The sequence below is a fragment of the Hyperolius riggenbachi genome, chromosome 3 (assembly GCF_040937935.1).
Source record: "Hyperolius riggenbachi isolate aHypRig1 chromosome 3, aHypRig1.pri, whole genome shotgun sequence".
NCBI lineage: Eukaryota > Metazoa > Chordata > Amphibia > Anura > Hyperoliidae > Hyperolius > Hyperolius riggenbachi.
Genome location: NC_090648.1, coordinates 381,954,086 through 381,978,315, shown reverse-complemented (window position 1 = coordinate 381,978,315; position 24,230 = coordinate 381,954,086). Strand labels below are relative to the sequence as shown.

General features: G+C 45.5%; 1 protein-coding gene across 4 annotated transcripts in view; it reads left to right on the top strand.

Moving 5' to 3' along the window:
• The window catches only part of AEBP2 (AE binding protein 2), a 59,163-nt gene extending 43,533 nt beyond the window's left edge, over positions 1-15,630 (top strand). For all 4 annotated transcript variants that reach the window (XM_068277367.1, XM_068277365.1, XM_068277369.1 and 1 more), the window contains 4 exons: positions 1,280-1,347; positions 9,437-9,550; positions 10,271-10,322; positions 13,351-15,630. In XM_068277367.1, the coding sequence (XP_068133468.1) occupies positions 1,280-1,347; positions 9,437-9,550; positions 10,271-10,322; positions 13,351-13,374 (258 nt within the window). In that variant the 3' untranslated portion in view covers positions 13,375-15,630. The remainder of the gene's footprint in view (positions 1-1,279; positions 1,348-9,436; positions 9,551-10,270; positions 10,323-13,350) is intronic.
• Positions 15,631-24,230: the final 8,600 nt, after the last annotated feature.

The window sequence follows — 24,230 nt, the reverse complement described above, 5'->3', positions numbered from 1 at the left end:
CACCTGTTAAAATTTTGTCTTCCTGCAAACTTAGTCCACCCTTGGGGTGTTGCCCTGCCTTCCTTCCTGTCTACAGAAAGCGACTTTTTAACCTAAGTGGGGTCGGGTCTAATCTCCCCACCTGCTGATACAGTGGTTGCCATAGTGGTAACCCTCCTTTGTGAGTAACTCTCCTTTATATATTCAAATATCATTCTTTGAAACATACTGCACTATTAAGGCTCTCGATTATGTCTTTTTGTTTCCTTGCAAACTATTATCTTACTCTGTACAGCGCCATGGAATATGCTGGTGCTTTATAAATCAGTAATGATATTTAAGAGAAGATCTTTTGCCCTGGTCCTACCTGCTTTGAGCCAGAGAGGTGGGGGACAGCCCAAAGTGTCTCAAAGCGCAAATAAACCTAAGTATGGTTTTTTTGGTCATCTGAGTAAATTCTCATAGGTTGTGGTGGTAGTCACCCTCTCCTAAGCTGTAGCAGTGAAGAGACCGTGTCTGACAAGAAATCAACAGAAGCTCATGAGCACTCGTAAAATGGAACGTTTACACTTTTCCCCTTTTGGAGTTTGTGCTATGTGTTGTGTAAGCGCCACCTTCTAGTGTTTTGGTTTCTGTGAATAAATGAAGGGGCAGCTCCAACTGACTTACTGGTTACATATATAGATGTAGCGCTTATCCTCCTCATTGCTGTATACTGTACATACATGTTTATCTCATCATGTCACATTTCACCTCAGGCACACTTTAAAGGGAACCTAAACTGAGAAGAATATGGATTTTTCCTTTTAAAATACCAGTTGCCTGACTCTCCTGCTGATCCTGTGTCTCTATTACCTTTAGCCACAGCCCCTCAACATGCATGCAGATCAGGTGCTCTGACTGAAGTCAGACTGGATTAGTTGCATGCTTGTTTCAGGTGTGTGATTCAGCCACTACTGCAGTCAGAGATTAACAGGACTGACAAGCAACTGGTATTGTTTAAAAGGAAACATCCATATCCCTCTGTTTAGGTTCCCTTTAAGGGAGAATCCCCACATTTCTACAGGTTTTTTTTTATTATTATTATTATTCGCTTTTATTTTTTCATTTGTGCACAGTGGTTTTCTCTCTCTACAGAGTGTTGCAGTCCACCAGACTTTGCTTTTAAAAGTATTGGATATGCACTCCCTTCATCCCCCTCAATGTGAGGACGCCTGTGAGAGGCTTGTTTCCTTTCTTTCAGGAAGCATGTTAGTGCAATGGTAGGGGTCAGTGTTTGAACATGATTTTCTTTTCTCAGGTAATTGCAAAAAGGAAAGAAGATTCTGGGAAGGTGAAGTTGTTGCTGCACTGGACTCCAGAAGACATGTAAGTGGCCTACATACCTTGTAATACTGTGTGCTGATGGGACTTTACTGTTTCTGTTCTGAACTGTTATGAAGGAGGCTCAGGTAGGGTGGGAGGCCGAGATTTTTACCTTGCACAGAATGAACCCTAAAGTGTAGCATGTATGAGGCCTGCAATATTTATACAAATTCTATTTGAAGCCCTTTCCTTGTACTGACTCCAATGAATGCCTATGGGAAATTTGCATCAGAAAATACCGCCTTTGGTGGAAACAGGCCCATAGACATTCATTGGAGTTTTTCTGCATCCAGAATCCGTGTAGTGGAACATGCGTGGTGAGTTCATCTTACTTCAAAAGCTTTCTGTTTGGTGAGTTGTTCTTAACCTCCCTGGCGTTCTATTAAAATCGCCAGGGAGGCTGCGGGAGGGTTTTTTTTAAATTAAAAAAAAACTATTTCATGCAGCCAACTGAAAGTTGGCTGCATGAAAGCCCACTAGAGGGCGCTCCGGATCCGCACTTTCGATCGCCTCCGGCGATCAAAAGTAACAAGGAAGGCCGCAATGAGCGGCCTTCCTTGTTTCGCTTTCCTCGTCGCCATGGCGACGAGCGGAGTGACGTCATGGACGTCAGCCGACGTCCTGACGTCTGCCGCCTCCGATCCAGCCCTTAGCGCTGGCCGGAACTGTTTGTTCCGGCTGCGCTGGGCTCGGGCGGCCCCTCTTTCGCCGCTGCTCGCGGCGGATCGCCGCAGAGCGGCGGCGATCAGGCAGCACACGCGGCTGGCAAAGTGCCGGCTGCGTGTGCTGCTTTTTATTTGATAGAAATCGGCCCAGCGGGGCCTGAGGAATCCTCCTGCGCAGGTTACCCCGAGCTGAGCTCGGGATAACCGGCAAGGGGGTTAAGCAGCTGTTTTATAGTTCAAAGAGCTTATTTTACATGAGTAAAAGTGAGACTATAAGTTGTGCCCTTTGTGTTGGGAAATTAACAGATTCTGCCTGTGTGCTACATAGCTTGCCAATTTCCCTAGGAGGCTTCAAGTTACCGATAAATACTGGCACTTAAATTTGCCAGTAGTTGCTTCAGTGAGCCTGGCACAGCTAGGGAGGGGATGGAAGCAAGCATAACTTTGCTCAGTAATGTTGCATAGTTACATAGTTATTTGGGTTGAAAAAAGACTTACGTCCATCGAGTTCAACCAGAGAACACAGTACAACACCAGCCTGATCCCTCACATATCCCTGTTGATCCAGAGGAAGACGAAAAACCCTTACAAGGCATGGTCCAATTAGCCCCAAAAAGGGAAAAAATTCCTTCCCGACTCCAGATGGCAATCAGATAAAATCCCTCGATCAACATCTTTGGGCATTACCTAGTAATTGTAGCCATGGATGTCTTTCAACGCAAGGAAAGCATCTAAGCCCCCTTTAAATGCAGGTATAGAGTTTGCCATAACTACTTCCTGTGGCAACGCATTCCACATTTTAATCACTCTTACTGTAAAGTATTCGAACCTTAGCACTGCACCCCTGAAAATAATACACTGTCAAACAACCCATGTTTGGGTTCAGTTTTAAATCGGGATTAAACTCAAAATAAAAATCATATTAGTTTTTTATTCCATCACTACAGCCTGAGGGGGGTCTGTGTGGATGATGTTGTGGTAAAACCCCTCCCACAGGGTGATGCCATGAACATGGTCCTGACAGTTTGCTGTCTGTGAACCTGGTTGCATTGTGGGAAATAATGCCTTTTTCCAACTGCCAAGCAAGCAATATCTCCCTTTGTGCATAGCACTTTCACTAAACGAACACTCCATACAGATCACGTGGCAGAACTGAATCCGGGGGAAAAAAAACCCAGTGGGCAAACTGACTAATCTGTCAAGGACCCTTTTCCACTAGCAATTGCTAGCGTTCGTGCTAAACGCTAGCGATTGCGATTCAGAAAAGTTCCAAATTTTCCCGGCAATCGCAATTTAGGCTATGCACTGCATAGCAAAATCGCGGCAAAAATCGCTCCGCGCTGCGATCACGCTTAAGTAAAAAACGAATCGCGGTAGTGGAAATTACCTACCGCGATTCCTATGTTGTTAAGCAAACCGTAGCGATTTAAAAATCACTAGCTGTTTGTGTTTTTGCGATTCAGCATCACAATTGCCGCTAGTGGAAAAAAATGCAGCACACAAAAAACATACCTATGTGTTCAGGGAAATCTCCTATTCCCCTCTGTCATAATTTCGCCCCTCCACGTCGCATTAAACATCATAAAAAACTGTTTTATATAGTTTGTTTATAAACAAAAAAAATGGCTGCCAAAACAGGAAGTATGTCAGTCCACTGGACATCTCAGCAGGAGAGGAGCGCAGGTTACAGCGTGTGCAGTATGCCCTCTCCTGCTGGATCGTAATCAGCTGCCTTCTCTGAGCCAGCTGTTTACATTACACATCCTACGTTCTCTTATGTGGAGAAGGGAGGGTTGCTGCGGAGACAGAGTGTGAGTGTGACAGGCTGGGACAGCCTGTGTAACGATCTGCAGGCTCCGATGAACTAGCCTGACACGCTTCATTGGATCACAGCGGCAGGGGGACAGATACAAAGATTATTCATTGTAAACTCACACGTATTGCAGCCGGACCTATAGCGTGAAGTCTGTATTTACCTTCTGTCCCCCTGCCGCTGTGATCCAATGAAGCGTGACAGGCTAGTTCATCGGAGCCTGCAGCTCGTTACACAGGCTGTCCCAGCCTCTGCTTGTCACACTCTCTGTCTCCGCAGCTCCCTCACTCATCTACCTCACAGAAACAAAGCTAAGAGAACAGAGGAGGTGCAATGTAAACACACCTCATTACTGAGGAGACAGCCCCTTCCAGATAGAAGGCGACAAATCCGACAGAATGAAGAAACAGTGAGTTATTTCACAGAGGGGGCATTTAAAAAACGTTGCAGTAAGCCAGATCACATTAGAATAGGTATAGGAACTTGTAGGATAGAAGAACAAGGGATGAACATTTTGTTAGTCTCTTTAATGAAAACTATAAATAAAAAAAACAAAAACTCAGAGATAAGTCTTCTTGCCTTTTTTTTTTTAACTTACCCAAGGATTCCTCCAGCCCCATAAGCATGGATGTGTCTCTCGCCGTCCTGCGATCACCTGTTCAGCCACCGTCAACTCCTAGTACGTGGCTCAGTCAGACTCCGTCTGACTGAGTGACGCCAGCTGAAGCCTTCTGCGCTTGCCGCCGCTGACGTCACTGAGCCCACTTACCAGGGCTTACCGCTGCTGAACGGGACATCGCAGGGGGACGGCGAGTGATAAATCCATGATTATGGGGCTGGAGGAAGCATCGGGTAAGGGGGAGTAAAAAACAAACAAAAAAAAACCTCAACTCTGAGTCCCTTTTAACCACTTCACAACTGAGGGGTTTTCCCCTTAAAAACCAGAGCATTTTTCACTCCTCCCAGGCAGTCATCATTCATTTATTTATTAGGCAATATGATTGGTTATTGGGGACTGGGGTCCCCAAAACCAATCATTGGACTGTGGAGCTGGTGTGCACGTGCGTGCGTGCGGCGCGGGGGCGCGCGATCGCGCGCTGCACCTTTGTTTACAACTGTTGTTATGAATGAAGACTGCCTCAAGCAGAGGCAGTCTCCATTCATTTATTTGTCATGTGGTATGATTGGTTATTGGGGACTGGGGTCCCCAATAACCAATCATTGGACTGCAGGGGCTGTGCGGGTGGGTGTGTGCACGCGCGATCGCGTGATCGCGCGCACACGGACACAATAACAATGTGCCGGCGGTTTGTTATGAAGACTGCTTCTCTTTGAAGCAGCCTTCATACATCAATCGGGGACTCTAATTGGATTTAGGAACACTCGTTCCTAATGTCCAATTAGTCAACTGCTGTGCGGGCTGGCTAGAGTGTGCGAGCGTGTTGCCCCGCCCACTCCCGGCATGTAAACAGAAACATACGCCTTTCTCCGTCCCTGGGGGAGAAGCAGTGCGCAGAGGGACGGAGAAATTTAGCACTGCGGAGGTAATTAAGGATACTCCATCTGCATCTGTGATGCAGGTTAGTGCACAAATTGATTACATACAAACATGATGCAACGGATTCTATCAGAATAACGCACGACAAGCTGTTTTCTCTAGCACAAAAGAAGTATTGATGGACCCTATCCATACAGGTCAATAATAACTGATATTTTTTTCAATAGATATACATGTTAGTGCATTGTGGGTGCACTTAAAACACCAATGATGCGTTTCCTGTCTGGCATTATAAGAGCCGTTCTTCAGACTGTGGAGGAAATATATTTGCATCACGTGTTATGTTCTTTGCGATTACATTTATCCATTGCAATCCGTTGTATTTAATTCCATGCACAATGCACATAGGGCACGATCAAATTCGTCCAAACCCGAAAATTTGGCAGATTCGTAACACACTTTTGGACTGTGCTGTGAAATGAAGAAACTTTCTAAAATAATGCATTAGATTTTTTAAAAGTGAACAGAAAATATTTGGTGTGACCACCTTTTACACTTAAAACAGCATTCAGTTTACCCAGGTATACTAGGACACAATTTTCTATGGAATTCAGTTATTGAATTGTTGCAAACATTTAGGAGAACTGACTACACCCCCACGGAGGCAGTAGTAGCACAGGAAGCCCTTCAAGTGACCTCACCACCAGGGAAACTAACCACAACTACTCCCCAAAAATAAAAACACAAAGGATGTCAAGAGCTCACTCCCAAGCACCTATTTAAACGGTCTGCATGGTAAGCCTGCCAGCAAATTAAAGGCATTGCAAAGCACCTGCACCTCAGTACTGTCCTAAAGAGATTTGGAAGCTTCATTGGGGTGCTCTAGGTTTCCAAACATGGTGGAGTCCCAAATGCTAACACTTCTTAGGACCACTGCCCACAAGCTACATCCCAAGGGGTTGGGAGCAGCGCAGATAGCCCCCCCCCCCCAAGTGGCAAGTTGCATCATTATGCGTAACTGATGTCTGTTTTTAGGATAGCGGAGATAGTTTAACCCTTAATTTATTCCAGGGTGCTGGAGGGGACATGAGTGATCGGGAAAAAGCACTGCTGACTGTGGTCCCGGAGGGTCTGTACCTCTGCGCACTAGATGAGGTGACCCGGTATCCATGCCGGGGCCAGTGCCAGCTTGTGCACTCTACCCCCAGTTGCTCAAGCACAATTATAATTTCAGTATTTCACAATGCTCCTAATGGCCAGCAGCTATTAGGGTATCGGACATACAGTGATGTGAAAAACGATTTGCCCCCTTCCTGATTTCTTATTCTTTTGCATGTTTGTCACACTTAAATGTTTCTGCTCATCAAAAACCGTTAACTATTAGTCAAAGATAACATAATTCAACACAAAATGCAGTTTTAAATGATGATTTTTATTATTTAGTGAGAAAAAAAACTCCAAATCTACATGGCCCTGTGGGAAAAAGTGATTGCCCCCCTTGTTAAAAAAGAACTTAACTGTGGTTTATCACACCTGAGTTCAATTTCTGTAGTCACCCCCAGGCCTGATTACTGCCACACCTGTTTCAATCAAGAAATCACTTAAATAGGAGCTATCTGACACAGAAGTAGACCAAAAGCACCTCAAAAGCTAGACATTATGCCAAGATCCAAAGAAATTCAGGAATAAAGGAGAACGAAGTACTGTAATTGAGATCTATCAGTCTGGTAAAGGTTATAAAGCCATTTCTAAAACTTTGGGACTCCAGCAAACCACAGTGAGTGCCATTATCCACAAATGGCAAAAACATGGAACTGTGATGAACCTTCCCAGGAGTGGCCGGCGGACCAAAATTACCCCAAGAGCGCAGAGAAAACTCATCCGAGAGGCCACAAAAGACCCCAGGACAACATCTAAAGAACTGCAGGCCTCACTTGCCTCAGTTAAGGTCAGTGTTCACGACTCCACCATAAGAAAGAGACTGGGCAAAAATGGCCTGCATGACAGATATCCAAGGTGCAAACCACTTTTAAGCAAAAACATTAAGGCTCGTCTCAATTTTGCAAAAAAAATCTCAATGATTGCCAAGACTTTTGGGAACATACCTTGTGGACCGACGAGACAAAAGTTGAACTTTTTGGAAGGTGCGTGTCCCGTTACATCTGGCGTAGAAGTAACACAGCATTTCAGCAAAAGAACATCATACCAACAGTAAAATGTGGTGGTAGTGTGATGGTCTGGGGTTGTTTTGCTGCTTCAGGACCTGGAAGGCTTGCTGTGATAGATGGAACCATGAATTCTACTGTCTACCAAAAAATCCTGAAGGAGAATGTCCGGCCATCTGTTCGTCAACTCAAGCTGAAGTGATCTTGGGTGCTGAAGCAGGACAATGAACACACCAGCAAATCCACCTCTGAGTGGCTGAAGAAAAACAAAATGAAGACTTTGGAGTGGCCTAGTCAAAGTCCTGACCTGAATTCTATTGAGATGTTGTGGCATGACCTATAAAAGGCGGTTCATGCTAGAAAACCCTCAAAGCTGAATTACAACAATTCTGCAAAGATGAGTGGGCTAAAATTCCTCCAGAGCGCTGTAAAAGACTCGTTGCAAGTTATCGCAAACGCTTGATTGCAGTTATTGCTGCTAAGGGTGGCCCAACCAGTTACTAGGTTCAGGGGGCAATTTTTTTTAACACAGGGCCATGTAGGTTTTGAGGGTTTTTTTTCTCACTAAATAATAAAAACCATCATGTAAAACTGCATTTTGTGTTCAATTATGTTATCTTTGACTAATAGTTAACGTTTTTTGATGAGCATGAGAAACATTTAAGAAAATTAATAAGAAATCAGGAAGGGGGGCAAATAGTTTTTCACATCACTGTAGTCCAACACTTTGATCAGAAGAAGACTGTGTCGGATTTTACTGGCAGCCGCACCATATAGCAGCATCCACATTTTTCTATGTCGGACTAGGTCTATAGCAGGGTTGTCAAACTCAATCACATGATGCCTCTTTACAACAGCCTCAACTCGTTCATAGCGCATGGTTTCTCCTCGCTCAGTTCATTCTTTCTACACAACTGATTTGCTTTAAATGCTTGCCTGTTGGGCATTAGTAACTGTAAATAAAAACTTTAAACCAGGGTTGAATTCATCCCAATCAGTAGCTGAAACCCCCACCCCCCCAAAGAAATCTTTACCTTTTTTCTCAAATACTGCATCAAGATCCCATGCATGGTTGATATTGTGGTAAAAGCCCTCATACTGCTGTCTGTGAACCTCATTGTATTGTGGGAAATAACGGCCGTTTCCAACTGCCAAGCAAGCAGCAGCTCCCTCTGTGCTTAGAACTTTCCACAGAGATCACCTGGCAGTTTATATTCTCTAACTAGTAAAAAGGCCCTCCCATTAAAAAAATGGGCGCTGGGCCACAGCCGCTACCACCGCCCCCCAACCCGCAACGCACACACAGACGCGTCCTGCTCACCTTTCCCCCACTGCTGTCTGAAGTATATATGTTGCAGGCAAAGTTTGAAAGCAGGCATTCTATAGGATGCCTAGACAATGTATACAATGCCTGAAGTGTTTAGGCAAGGTATGCCTAATCACTTCAGGTAGGCAAAAAACTCCAGGCATTGTATATATTGCCTAGGCATTCTATAGAATGCCTGCTTTTCCCACATTGCCTGTAACCGATGCACACGGAGATGTTGCTTGCTTGGCATTTGGAAAAAGCTGTTAATTCCCACAATACAATGAGGTTCAGACCGCAAACTGTCAGGTCTGGAAGCACGGACACAGGAGGGTGCAGAGACACAGGGGTGTTACTATATAGGAACAACCCTTTTGATAATTTAGCACAAAATATGGGCCTAATCAAATCTATGGTGATTTGCAATACGGTATTAATTTTGCCCCTTATAAATATCACATGGCTACAGCAGACCCAGCTATCGGGCCACCTTGTCCACCACAGCTACTGGTGTAAATGAACACTTTTATAGGAATATTGTTAAAGTAGCAGCTTCTTTTCATATTCTGTTCAGTTTGAGATGAATTTTAAAACAACCGTGGAATAGGTTTCTATCGTGTTTTTTTTTTTTTTTTTTCTCTGCAGCCTCCCGGATGTATGGATAAATGAGACAGACCGGCATCAGCTGAAAACTAAGGTTGTCCATTTATCCAAGCTACCAAAAGACACAGCCGTTCTTCTGGACCCCAACATCTACAGGTGGGCAACCCTCTCATACCCTGACATAATTTCCAGTCTTCTTATGACTTATAAAGTGAATGTAATGTAAAGGAAAATAAAATAAAACAGCTACTTACCTGAGGGGGAAGGCTCTGGGTATTATAGAGCAGTGTTCTTCAACCCTGTCCTCAACTTCCACGAAACATGCACTGTTGGTGGGCCTTCACACAGGTAGGTAATCAGCTCTGCTGAGGCTCTAATTACCTTACTTGTGCATGTTTGTTGCTTTCTGCAAAACATGTACTGTTGGTGGGCCTTGAGGATAGAGTTGGGGAACTCTGCTATGGAGCCTTTCTGCTCCTTTTACGGTCCCCGCATTCCAGCGCTGTCTCTCTCAGTAGCAGTATTCCACCGGTCAAATACTGCTCTGTGCAGCCATGGGAGCCTTCAGAAGTCTTTGGGAGCCTGAGTGCTCCTAAAGACAGGCTGCTCCATACTGCACATGTGCAAGCACGCTTTTTCACTCGTGAGCAGTACGGAGCCGCCCCTCTGAAGCATCCCACGGCTAGGTGTTCTAACGGAACTTACATCACTGGAACGAGGGAACCGTGAGGGGAGTGGAAAGACTCTATAGGACCCAGAGCCTTCCCCCTCCTTCGGTATCAGTTTTGTTTTTTCTTCACTTTACATTAGCTTTAAAAGCAAATGTGTGATATTTTCTAATGTTAAGTGCCTTCTGACTTTGTGCTTCTTGTACAGAAATCCCAGTAAAAGGATTCCCCCTGGTGGACTGCTGAGAGATCACATTTTGGTGTGTATATCAAGGTTTCAAAACACTTAGATATGACTTTGCAGCAAGCTCCTAAGAAGAAATTCTGAGTGGGTGTGGTTTTCTCCTTTGCTTTAACCACTCTGGCGTTCTATTAAGATCGCCAGGGTGGCTGCGGGAGGGGGTTTTTTCAATAAAAAAAAAACTATTTCATGCAGCTAACTGAAAGTTGGCTGCATGAAAGCCCACTAGAGGGCGCTCCGGATGCGTCCTTCTGATCGCCTCCGGCGGCCAGAAGTAACACGGAAGGCCGCAATGAGCAGCCTTCCGTGTTTCGCTTACCTCGTCGCCATGGCGACGAGCGGAGTGACGTCATACAGGTCAGCCGACGTCCTGACGTCAGCCGCCTCCGATCCAGCCCTTAGCGCTGGCCGGAACTTTTTGTTCCGGCTACTCTGGGCTCAGGCGGCTGGGGGGACCCTCTTTCGCCGCTGCACGCGGCGGATCGCCGCGCTGCGGCGGCGATCAGGCAGCACACGCGGCTGGCAAAGTGCCGGCTGCGTGTGCTGCTTTTTATTTGATGAAAATCGGCCCAGCAGGGCCTGAGCGGCAGCCTCCGGCGGTGATGGACGAGCTGAGCTCGTCCAGACCGCTCAGCTGGTTAATCATCAGTGATAGATTTTGTTTTTTTTATAGAACATTTGCTCATTTTTTCAGAACTGCATCTAACCACTCCCAATGAATATAACACACCACCATGCTCACTATACCAGGACAGGCCCACAATGTATGAATAATGAACATGCGCACAAAAGAGAAAAAAAAACACCTGCCAATCGCAGCCAAAGCAAACCTTTTATCTCTATGGTCACAACCACATATCTATTGCACACTCCCATTCTTCACCATAATGGATGGCTGTGCTATACATTCAGATGTCGTGGCATTTGTCACATGATCACACTTCAAGGTAGCAGAATGTAGAATTGGCCACCTGTCACCAGAGGAGGATGTGACTATCTCAGCACACTTACTAACTGTAAAACTGTACACGAAGGAAAAATGGTGCACAGCAGTGAGGAGAATGCTCTTTGGGGGCAAGGGTGGACAACTGTATGTGCAGGAATTTGTATGCTGGGTTTAAAGGGGAGCATACACAGAAGAGCAGTGGTGAGCAGTCCTTAAAGTGAACCCGAGGTGAGTGATAGAGGCTGCCATATTTATTTCCTTTTAAGCAATACCAGTTGCCTGGCTGATCCTCTGCCTCTAATACTTTCAGCAATAGACCGTGAACAAGCATATGCAGATGTTTCTGACAATTTTGTCAGAACTGATAAGATTAGCTAAATGCTTGTTTCTGGTGTGATTCGGACACTTCTGCAGCGAAGTAGATCAGCAGGGCTGCCAGGCAACTGGTATTTAAAAGGAAATAAATATGGCAGCCTCCAAATCACTCTCACCTTGGGTTTCTTGTGGTGCATTGTTCAGGTTTCCATTAGCTGGGAGTAGCGATGGTCAATAAAATCCAAGTAATTGAGTTGCTGCAGGATTATGCAAATGTATGCAGCTTGAAAATGGACCAGTTAAATGCCTGCTGCATATATTTACATTAACTCAAAATCATTTGTACCTCATTGACCATGCCCAGCTGTAAGGATAATTTCAATTTGTCCCACACTTGTATTTGACTCCAGCTTTCTATGCTTAGAGCATTGACAGTTTGACTGTAGATACTGTTTTTATGCCCCCCCCCCGCCCCCCTCCTTTCATCTGACCCATAAATTGCTTAAATGATACCAGATACGAAACATGCTAGAAAAACAGTGGGAGCAGGCATATGCTGTCACCTGTCCTGATGCCTATCGCTTTCCACATTCTAACTTCTTCCCCTGCATTATACCTAAATGCCCCACCGACGACCTCTTCCGAGTCGGGCACTACTGCACAGGCACTGGCCGGGCTGCCTACATCCTACAGCGTGCGCCCGTGGCCGGGATTCATTTTTACTCAAAGGGAACCTTAACTTTGGGGGGGGGGGGGGAGGGGGGAGAGTTTAACTTGGGGATTCTACCGGCCCCCTGCAGATGTCCTGTGCTCGTGCCAGGACAAACCGTACCTCTGGTTCCCTGCAGCAAGCTAGTTTAGTTTCTGGCCAGTGTGCCTGCGTGGCCCTGCGCGTCCTCGTTCATGCTCCCGTCACCGTTCTGCGCATGCGCAGTACGAGAAATCTAGTCCTTCACAGGACAGCAACGTAGATGGGAGCGTGAACGAGGATGCACCCGGCCAGTCGCCTGAATCGAAACTGGCTTGTTGTGGGGGTCTGGAGGATCGGTTTGTCCTGGCGTGGGCACTGGACGGCAGAAGCCCAGGTAAGTAACTCTCTCACCCCCAACCCCCTTCTTAGTTAAGATTCCCTTTAACCATAACCCTGTCCTGATAACCAACCCTTCAATCTCTTTCCCTTGCCCCTTGCCTGACTCAAGTTCTATTTCCCGTTCCCCATCACCTTGGACTAATTCTAGCATCCTCCATGCCCGATTATAGACTCCTTCACCACTGTGGCCCTAATTCTATCCCCACACCTTGCATTGTTGCCTTTATTTGCCCCTGGTCTCTGACCAGTTATAACCTCCCAATGAAAAGCTAGTCCCCAATAGAAGGAATTTAGTTTCCATTGTTTCATTCATTCCTCCACCAGTAGTGTGTAGAATAGAGAGAAATGATTGAGATCACCTGTCACAGTGGATCTAAAGGCATATCTGCCACTGCTGGGCTTTGTGTAGTGTCTCAGCCTTCCTCTTATTGATGATGTAATCATACTTGGCAAACTAACCCCTTTGAACTTTCACCCACTGTTATCTTATTTTTTTTCTTTGAGGAAAGCTGGAGATATTGGAAGAATCAGGATTTTTTTCTTTTTACACCAATCACTGCATTCCACTTCAGACCTTCAAAAACAAAGTAGTGAAACATGGAAATTTGAGCAAGACACTGTATGTTATGTGATAAAAAGTAATAACTTCACATACTGGAAACCATTTCACTTATGTGTTTTTGCTTGGTATTTCAGAGTCGTATCACAGAAACGTCTTAAAGGAAGATAACAGATGTGCCAGAGTGGCAGCGGTACAACTTTCAACACTGACAAACCCCTCGATTTGAAACTTGCACATATGCTTGATCCTTGTTCCGCCAGTGTTTTATTACCGTGTATGCTTATTGTAAACCCGTATTGTGGGGTACAATGTCTGCTTTTTCCTTTTCTCTGTTTTCCTCCTATCAGTGAGTGTCAGGCCCGAGCTTGCTAATTGCCCATTTTTTCTGTAACATTATTTTATCCCTAATTAGTAATGTGACCATCACAGCTGTCTCCTCACACTGGTTGCTGTCATGACCATATCTGAGGCCTGGTGCACACCAAGTGTTTTTGGTAGCGTTTTCAAAACCGCTGCCGCCTGTGAAAATGCTTGGCTAATGTATCTCAATGGGATGGTGCACACCAGCGGTTTGAGGTTTTTAGCAAACCGCAAACGTGGCTCCTCCAGCATTTTTGCGGTTTGCTGATGCGTTTCTGCCTCAATGTAAAGTATAGGAAAAGCTCAAACCGCTCTGAAAAACGCTAGATCAAAGCGGTTTTCCAGGCATTTTTGTTACAGAAGCTGTTCAGTAACAGCTTTACTATAACAATGTATGAAATCTGCTACACAAAAACGGTCCAAAAAATGCTAGGCATGTTTAGAAAACCTCTCTAAACATGCCTAGAATCCCTCTGAAAATCTGCTTCAAAAACCTCTATCGTTTTGCAGATCTGCTAGAGGTTTTTGGTGTGCAGTGGGCCTCACTGAGATGTCACCATCACAGTTGTCACGGCCTATTTCAATGACCAGACTGTCACTTATCGGTGCTGTCCCATCATACTGGTCGCTGTTGCAGCTTAATTTAGTTAACCAATTATCACCTACTATCATAGCTGGCCAATGTCACTACATTGTCTGATTGAACTGTCTACAAAACAACTGGTAAAGATGGCCATACATCTCGTGATTTGGTGAGTTGATTGACCTGCGGATTCTATCATTTCATTGAATCAAGAGAGAATCGAATGTGTTCCAGTATGTGCAATTGACAATAATTGGCGGATATCTGGGTGAAGCATGTAGTGGATTGATCGCATAGGATATTGCATGTAGTGTGTGGGCCACTAGTCGATCGACTTTTGATTAACCACACTGTAATGATCGACCAATAAAGTAAACCGATTAATCACTAGATGTATGGCTACCTTTGCATGTTGCTGTCACGGCCCAGTCTAGTGACCAGACATGCTAGTTATCACCACTGATGTCCTTCCTTCTGGTTATTTCTACTATCAAATCTTGTGAATTGATTGTCACTGATCACAGTGACCCCCTTGCTGTTACAGCCTAATCTTAGTGACAAGACTGTCCAAATATAAACCGTATTCAAATATTGGACACTCGCCTCCGAATCTAGTGACCAAACTGCCATTAATAGTTACAGCCCAAAAAAAAGACACTCAAACCCCTAACAATGTGCCTCTTGGGGGTTGTGTTAATCTTTCCCATCCCCCATTGATCATTGGGAAACAAATTGGAATCCCAGGAACGTCTGTTTTACTGACACATGAAATGAGACGGATTCTGCACCAAAGTCATAGCTGAACTCTGCTGAAAGTCACTTATTTTTATTTACTGGTCTTTTCCAAAATGTTGGAGCTGTTAGCGCGCTGCTTGTATATAATGCTGAAGATTTGTAATATATTTTTATATGATGAAGTTTCCTGTAGATTGATGTTTTTTTAGATGCATGAGAATTACTGTACACACCTGGTGAAGAGGAAATGAAATAGGCCAGGAGATCTCACTTTTATAATGGACTTGAAAAAGCACCTTGTATCAATAAACTAATATTATGTGGTTCTGTTGTGGGTGGAGCTCACTGCTCCCACAGTGTTGCCATGTCCCACAGTAGTACTCCCAATTAACAGTCGCTCCTTCCTCTGTTCTGGAATAGTATAAGGGTGGTTGTGGCACACAGGGTAAGTGATAAGACCATACTTCTCTCATGAGTATTATCCAGACAGTAGCAATCGCTCAGTATTGTTGTCAGCATAAGGTGATGTATAAAATCCTTCAGCTGGAGCTGACCTGTGGGCGATCTCGCCTTTCCTATAGATAAAGCACTTCCAATTACTGTTATTAGCCATGATGAGATGCATCTTTTATGTTGTAGCTATTTGTTTCCTATGTATTCGGCCTTCTATCATGGTGTAATTCCGACTTGGTGGAATTTTTTTTTTTTTAATTTTTACAATAAAATCTTAGACCAACTTGTGTAACTTACTCTTCAAAAAATCGCTTACTGGAAAAGCAAGCTCTTATTTAGTAGGTCTCAGGGCACAGATCTAAATGCACCATCCTGATAGCTTAACACTCATTGGCCTCAATTCTGGTAGCTATGTGAGGTAAATATTTTATTTATTTTTTTTTGTAGGTAAAATACCCCCCTTTTTTTTTTCTTTAGTAATTCCGATTTTACTTCATTTCTGAACATGAGGTAAATGCATAAAGTGAGGTATTTCAGTGGTAGGCATGCAGTATGTAAATAATAGTAGTCTTTAATTGTCTTCCATAAATTAGGATTTTTTTTATTTATTTTTTTTTGAGGGCGGAAGGTGTATAGCAACCTATGAAAAGTATATTTATAGGCATCCCATATTTTAAAAAATCCAGTAAATATTTGGAGTTTTATTTTTACTATTCTTTTCTATTCATCAGCCTGAATAGGAACACCACTAAAACTGCAATAAGAAGTCCACTAAAAACTTCAAAATGCATACAAATTGACTTTACCTCCAGGTACGGGCAGGTCTAACTGATCTGTAAATTATGTGCTAACATGCCCCCTAATTTCCATGAGAATAGCTATTTTCAGTACAATTAATGCAAATTACCTCATAATTTACATGATGTGGTAAAACATGACTAAAACCTACCAAAATTGCTAAATGTAATTAATTCATGAGGTAAACTACCTCACAATGGGTAATTTGTTTGATAACCCTACCAGAATTGAAGCCATAGCATAGCATAGCCATTTAACCACTTGCCGACCGCCCACTACCTATGGGCAGTGGCAAAGTGGCACCCCCAGGACCGCCTAACGCTCCTGGGGGACTGAATAGCCGGGGATCGTGCGCATCCGCCGGCATTAGGCTCCGCCCACCCTCGGCGTCAACCCGCCGGCCAATTAGCAGTGCCGGCGGGTTGTTAACCCTTGATCTGCCGCGTTCAAAGTGTATAATACAGGCTGCCTCCTACCCTGGTGGTCCCAGTGATCGATGGACCACCAGGGCAGGAGGCAGCCCATGTAGTAAGCACAAAAGCACACTGATCCTGCCCCCTGATCGCCCACCGCACCTCTCAGACTACTCATGGACACTTTTTTGCAGCCTAGGTGCGCTAAGGGGCTCAACGTCCTATTCACAGGTCATTTTGAGGCATTTGTTTTGTAGACTACTCCTCAAGGTTTAGGGCCCCTAAAATGCCAGGGCAGTATAGGAGCCCCACAAGTGACCCCATTTTAGAAAGAAGAAACCCCAAGGTATTCCGTTAGGTGTATGGTGAGTTCATAGAAGATTTTAGTTTTTGTCATATTTCTCCCACCCTGCATGGGTATGTGTAAAAATACACCCCAAAACACATTATTCTATTTCTCCTGAGTACGGCGATACCACATGTGTGACACTTTTTTGCAGCCTAGGTGCGCTAAGGGGCCCAACGTCCTATGAGCACCTTTAGGCTTTAAAAGGGTGCTTACAATTTAGCACCCCCCAAAATACCAGGACACTAAACATACCCCACAAATGACCCCATTTTGGAAAGTAGACACCCCAAAGTTTTCAGAGAGGGACATGGCGAGTCTGTGGCAGATCTCATTTTTTTTGTCACAAGTTAGCAGAAATGGAAACTTTTTTTTTTTTTATCACAAAGTGTCATTTTCCGCTAACTTGTGACAAAAAAAATAAAATCTTCTATGAACTCACCATGCCTCTTAGTGAATACTTTGTGATGTCTTCTTTCCAAAATGGGGTCATGAGTGGAAGCTGGCATGAATGGAGTGCACCAAAGGCTATAAAATTGCAAGACAGTGTTGGCAGCAAGATGTGTTACAAATACAACAATTAAATTCCTGTTGGAGCGCATCTCTGGGACGTTTTTTTTGATCAATATAGGAAGTTTAGATTCAATCGTCCAATTAGAATAGTCAGCCATTGAAGGGGTCATTAGTTGCCAGGTAGAAAACAAGATACCCCGATTGGCTAAAAACGGCTGAGCAGAGTGCCTAAAGAGGACTTCTTGAAACCAGACCTCACTTTCGTTTGAAAAAGCTCCGAGGGAGGAGCGAAACATGTCACGTGAATTAGGCCACCAGTGACGTCGGCTGATGAGCTTCCGGGCTCGGGGACGCGGATGCACGCAGTGGGACACCAGACGCTGTCTACAGCACTGAACACAGCCTGAATGAAAATTACAAGTCTGCATAGCCACAGCAAGGACTGAGGAAGTTACGCAATGCCCAGTGACCTGACACTCAGATGGATGCAAGCCGTCAGGTGGTGAGACCCCCGGTGGGGCATCTTTGAGTGTGTACACTATAAGTTGAAGACGTGGCTGTGCAGTGTGGCTCGCTTGCTTCTATAAGAGCTATTACTGATGTGATTGAGTTATGAAGATCTGACACATTAATGTTATCTGTGCAATTGTGTTTTTTGGTGTTCTTATTTAACCACTTCCCAACCGCCGTATTGACAATTGGCGGCCGGGAAGTGGACCCCGCAAGGACCGCCGTATTGACAAATGGCGGCGGTCCTTGTAGGGGCATGGGCGGAGCGATCGCGTCATCCGTGACGCGATCCTCTGCCGGCGCCTGTCTCCGCTCACCCGCCGCAACATCCCGCCGGCCATACGGAAGCGCCGGCGGGATGTTATCCCGACGATCGCCGCATACAAAGTGTATAATACACTAATGTTTACAAAGTGTATTATACAGGCTGCCTCTTGCCCTGGTGGTCCCAGTGTCCGAGGGACCACCAGGGCAGGCTGCAGCCACCCTAGTCTGCACCAAGCACACTGATTTCCCCCCGCCCCCTGATCGCCCACAGCACCCCTCAGACCCCCCCCCTGCCCACCCCCCAGACCCATGTTTACACCCAATCACCCATCAATCACTATCTGTCAACGCTATTTTTTTTTATCCCCCCCCCCTGCTCCCTCCTGATCACCCCCCCACTCCTCAGATTCTCCCCAGACCCCACCCCCCTAGACCCCCCCCCCATGTACTGTATGCATCTATCCCCCCGATCACCTGTCAATCACCCCCTGTCACTGCCACCCATCAATCAGCCCCTAACCTGCCCCTTGCAGGCAATCTGATCACCCACCCACACCAATAGATTGCCCGCAGATCCGACATCAGATCACCACCCAAGCGCAGTGTTTACATCTATTGTCTCCTCTAAACACCCACTAATTACCCATCAATCACCCCCTGTCACTGCTACCCATCAGATTAGACCCCTATCTGCCCCTAGGGCACTCAATCACCCGCCCATACCCTCAGACCCCAGCCCTGATCACCTCGCCAGTGCATTGCTTGCATCTATTCCCCCCTCTAATCACACCTTGAGACACCCATCAATCACCTCCTGTCACCCCCTAGCACACCTACCCATCAGATCAGGCCCTAATTTGCCCCGTGTGGGCTCCTGATCACTCGGCCAAGCCCTCAGATCCCCCTCAGACCCCCTTCCGATCACCTCCCCAGTGGATTGATTGCATCTATTTTCCCCTCCAACCACCCCCTGAGACACCCATCAATCACCTCCTGTCACCCCCTAGCACTCCTATCCATCAGATCGGGCCCAATACAACCTGTCATCTAAAAGGCCACCCTGCTTATGATCGGTTCCACAAAATTCGCCCCCTCATAGACCACCTGTCATCAAAATTTTCAGATGCTTATACCCCTGAACAGTCATTTTGAGACATTTGGTTTCCAGACTACTCACGGTTTTGGGCCCGTAAAATGCCAGGGCGGTATAGGAACCCCACAAGTGACCCCATTTTAGAAAAAGACATCCCAAGGTATTCTGTTAGGTGTATGACAAGTTCATAGATTTTATTTTTTTGTCAAAAGTTAGCGGAAATTGATTTTTATTGTTTTTTTTCACAAAGTGTCATTTTTCACTAACTTGTGACAAAAAATAAAATCTTCTATGAACTCACCATACTCCTAACGGAATACCTTGGGGTGTCTTCTTTCTAAAATGGGGTCACTTGTGGGGTTCCTATACTGCCCTGGCATTTTAGGGGCCCTAAACCTTGAGGAGTAGTCTACAAAACAAATGCCTCAAAATGACCTGTGAATAGGACGTTGAGCCCCTTAGCGCACCTAGGCTGCAAAAAAGTGTCACACATGTGGTACCGCCATACTCAGGAGAAGTAGTATAATGTGTTTTGGGGTGTATTTTTACACATACCCATGCTGGGTGGGAGAAATCTCTCTGTAAAAGGACAATTGTGTGTAAAAAAAAAAAAAATCAAAAGATTGTCATTTACAGAGATATTTCTCCCACCCAGCATGGGTATGTGTAAAAATACACCACAAAACACATTATACTACTTCTCCTGAGTACGGCAGTACCACGTGTGGCACTTTTTTACACCCTAAGTGCGCTAAGGGGCCCAAAGTCCAATGAGTACCTTTAGGATTTCACAGGTCATTTTGCGACATTGTTGGTTTCAAGACTACTTCTCACGGTTTAGGGCCCCTAAAATGCCAGGGCAGCATAGCAACCCCACAAATGACCCCATTCTAGAAAGAAGACACCCAAAGGTATTCTGTTAGGACTATGGTGAGTTCATAGAAGATTTTATTTTTTGTCACAAGTTAGCGGAAAATGACACTTTGTGAAAAAAAAACAATTAAAATCAATTTCCGCTAACTTGTGACAAAAATAAAATCTTCTATGAACTCACCATACTCCTAACGGAATACCTTGGGGTGTCTTCTTTCTAAAATGGGGTCATTAGTGGGGTTCTTATACTGCCCTGGCATTTTTAGGGGCCCTAAACCGTGAGGAGTAGTCTTGAAACAAAAATGACCTGTGAAATCCTAAAGGTACTCATTGGACTTTGGGCCCCTTAGCACAGTTAGGGTGCAAAAAAGTGCCACACATGTGGTATCGCCGTACTCTGGAGAAGTAGTACAATGTGTTTTGGGGTGTATTTTTACACATACCCATGCTGGGTGGGAGAAATCTCTCTGTAAATGGACAATTGTGTGTAAAAAAAATTAAAAAATTGTCATTTACAGAGATATTTCTCCCCCCCCCAGCATGGGTATGTGTAAAAATACACCTCAAAACACATTGTACTACTTCTCCTGAGTACGGCAATACCACATGTGTGGCACTTTTTTGCAGCCTAACTGCGCTAAGGGGTCCAAAGTCCAATGAGCACCTTTAGGCTTTACAGGGGTGCTTACAATTAGGCACCCCCCAAAACGCCAGGACAGTAAACACCCCACAAATGACCCCATTTTGGAAAGTAGACACTTCAAGGTATTCAGAAAGGGGCATAGTGAGTCCGTGGCAGGTTTCATTTTTTTTTTTTTTTTGTCGCAAGTTAGAAGAAATGGAAACTTTTTTTTTTTGTCACAAAGTGTCATTTTCCGCTTACTTGTGACAAAAAATATCTTCTATGAACTCACTATGCCTCTCAGTGAATACTTTGGGATGTCTTCTTTCCAAAATGGGGTCATTTGGGGGTTATTTATACTATCCTGGAATTCTAGCCCCTCATGAAACATGACAGGGGGTCAGAAAAGTCATAGATGCTTGAAAATGGGAAAATTCACTTTTTGCACCATAGTTTGTAAACGCTATAACTTTTACCCAAACCAATAAATATACACTGAATGGGGTTTTTTTTAATCAAAAACATGTTTTGTCCACATTTTTCGCGCTGCATGTATACAGAAATTTTACTTTATTTGAAAAATGTCAGCACAGAAAGTTAAAAAAATCATTTTTTTGCCAAAATTCATGTCTTTTTTGATGAATATAATAAAAAGTAAAAATCGCAGCAGCAATCAAATAGCACCAAAAGAAAGCTTTATTAGTGACAAGAAAAGGAGGCAAAATTCATTTAGGTGGTAGGTTGTATGAGCGAGCAATAAACTGTGAAAGTTGCAGTGGTCTGAATGGAAAAAAAGTGGCTGGTCCTTAACCTCCCTGGCGGTAAGCCCGTGCTGAGCACGGGCTATGCCGCCGGGAGGCACCGCTCAGGCCCCGCTGGGCCGATTTGCATAATTTTTTTTTTGCTGCACGCAGCTAGCACTTTGCTAGCTGCGTGCAGTGACCGATCGCCGCCGCTACCCGCCGACCCGCCGCTATACGCGTCGCCGCAGCTGCCCCCCCTCCCAGACCCCGTGCGCTGCCTGGCCAATCAGTGCCAGGCAGCGCCGTGGGGTGGATCGGAGTCCCCTTTGACGTCACGACGTCGGTGACGTCATCCCGCACCGTCGCCATGGCGATCGGAGGGGCTGGGGGGATGCCGCCGAGCAGCGGCTATCATGTAGCGAGACCTCGTCTCGCTACATGAAAAAAAAAAAATGTTTTAAAAAAAACGTATTTGCTGCCCCCTGGCGGATTTTTACAAACCGCCAGGAGGGTTAAAGGAATACTTAAGGCAAAAAAAAAAAAAAATGACATTTACTCACCTGGGGCATCCCTCAGCCCCCCGAAGCTGGATGGTGCCCTCGCAGCCCCGCTGCGATCGTCCTGTCCCCGCCGGCGGCTACTTCCGGTTCGGCGACAGCAGCCGACAGGTTGGGAACGCGGCTGATTTTCCGCGGTCCCAGCCGCTGCTATCACCCTCTATGCTGCTATAGCGTCTATATATACGCTATAGCAGCATAGCGGGTGATAGCAGCGGCTGGGAACGCGGAAAATCAGCCGCGTTCCCAGCCTGTCGGCGGCTGTCGCCGAACCGGAAGTAGCCGCCGGCGGGGACAGGACGATCGGAGCGGGGCTGCGAGGGCACCATCCAGCTTCGGGGGGCTGAGGGATGCCCCAGGTGAGTAAATGTCATTTTTTTTTTTACTTAAGTATCCCTTTAAGGGGTGTAAAGCCCACGGTCCTCAAGTGGTTAAAAAATGGTTGCTTATTGAGGGTATTAGATTCCCCATTAGGGCCGGTCCACACTTGTCAGGTTGCAGATCGGAATGCGTTTTAAACTGATCAGTTTTTTTTAAAATGTACTTTTGCAGCATACGTTTCCAGTCCATTTAAACATATGTCAAAAACGTGTCCTTCCTATCTGTTTCTATTGGATAAAGAGGTCTGCAAAGATGACGCTAAGGGCCCTTTTACACTTAATCAGTTGCTCTCGGTGAAAGAAAACTGATTTCCACAGTTTTCCTATGGCCCTTTTTACACTTAAAGCGGAACTGTACAGTGAAAATAAACACATTGTTTCACTTACTTGGAGCTTCCCCAAGCCCGCAGCAGCCGTCCTGTCCCGCGCCGCTTCTTGACGAGCCTCCGTTCTCCCGCCGCCAGCTACTTTCGGTTTCGCGTGTGATGCCACTGCGCCTGGCCACGCGTATCGTTCTCCGCTATTGCAGAGGGGAATGCAAAGAAAGGATACGCTTGGTAGGGCTGCGCTGGCATCGAGGTACGGGACGGAGCGGCGGCGGGAGAACGGAGGCTCGGGTAGGACCAGCGCGGGACAGGACAGCTGCTGTAGGCTTGGGGAAGCCCCAGGTAAGTGAAACAATGTGTTTATTTTTACTCTACAGTTCCGCTTTAACTCGTTTTAACTGAAATCTTTTTCACAATGCATTGCTATGGAAAAACCGCGTACTAACGCACACCAACTGATTAAGTGTAAACGGGAACTTAGGGGAGGAGCAGGCAGTAGGCAATCTGCTTTGGCATCCGTGCTCTGTGCAAAAGTTCTCCGTGAAGAGGGAGATCCATTTTTGTGTTGCCTTTCATTGCCTCCGTGGGTAACCGGGCTCGTGAAAATCTGCAAAATCCGGGCTCTCCATTCAGTTTTCTAAAACTGAGCCCACAGATACGTTTTTTGAAGTGTGTGAAGACGGCCGCTATTTTTAACAATGGTATCCGTGAGTCCGTTTTTGTCCAGGGCACAAAAAATGGGGCCACACATACGGTTTTGAAACAAGTGTGAACCGACCCTAAGGCCTTGTTCACATTCCGATCGCGTTAGCGTTGGGTGTTATTTGACGTGATTTTTTTTGTGATTCCCAGTGCTTGGGTTTTTGTTAGAGATTCTAAAGTCTCTAAAAAAATGTTTTTTTATTTAATAAATATGTTTAATACTTTATCCTAACTTTATCCCTAACTAAACTGCTGCATCCCCGCCGCAGTACGCTCTCTAAATCCCCCCAAACTACCCCCTACCTCTCCCCCGCGAAATCCACGACTTTCTTGGTCGTGGATTTTGCTGCCCTAAGTGCTAACGTGTGAGGTAGGGCTATTGGCTGCAGCCCTGCCTCACATGAGTCTGTCAGCGGCGGATCTCCGCCTCTCCCCCGCCCTCTCAGCGAAGGAAGACGGGCGGAGGAGAGGTAGAGATCTGCCGCTGACAGGCGCTTGTGAGGCAGGGCTGCAGATCCTAGCCCTGCCTCAGACAGAAGCACTGCCCGGATTGCCCCACCTGGGGAATTTGGGTGGATTTAGATAGTGTACTGCGGCGGTGATGCGGCGGTTTAGTTAGGGATAAAGTATTAACACATATTTATGAAATAAAAAAAAACTTTTTGAGAGATGCAGTCTCTTTAAAAGTGCTTTTCTAAGCACTTTTGCAGGGCAGTTTTTTAATTCACTCCCTGACGCAA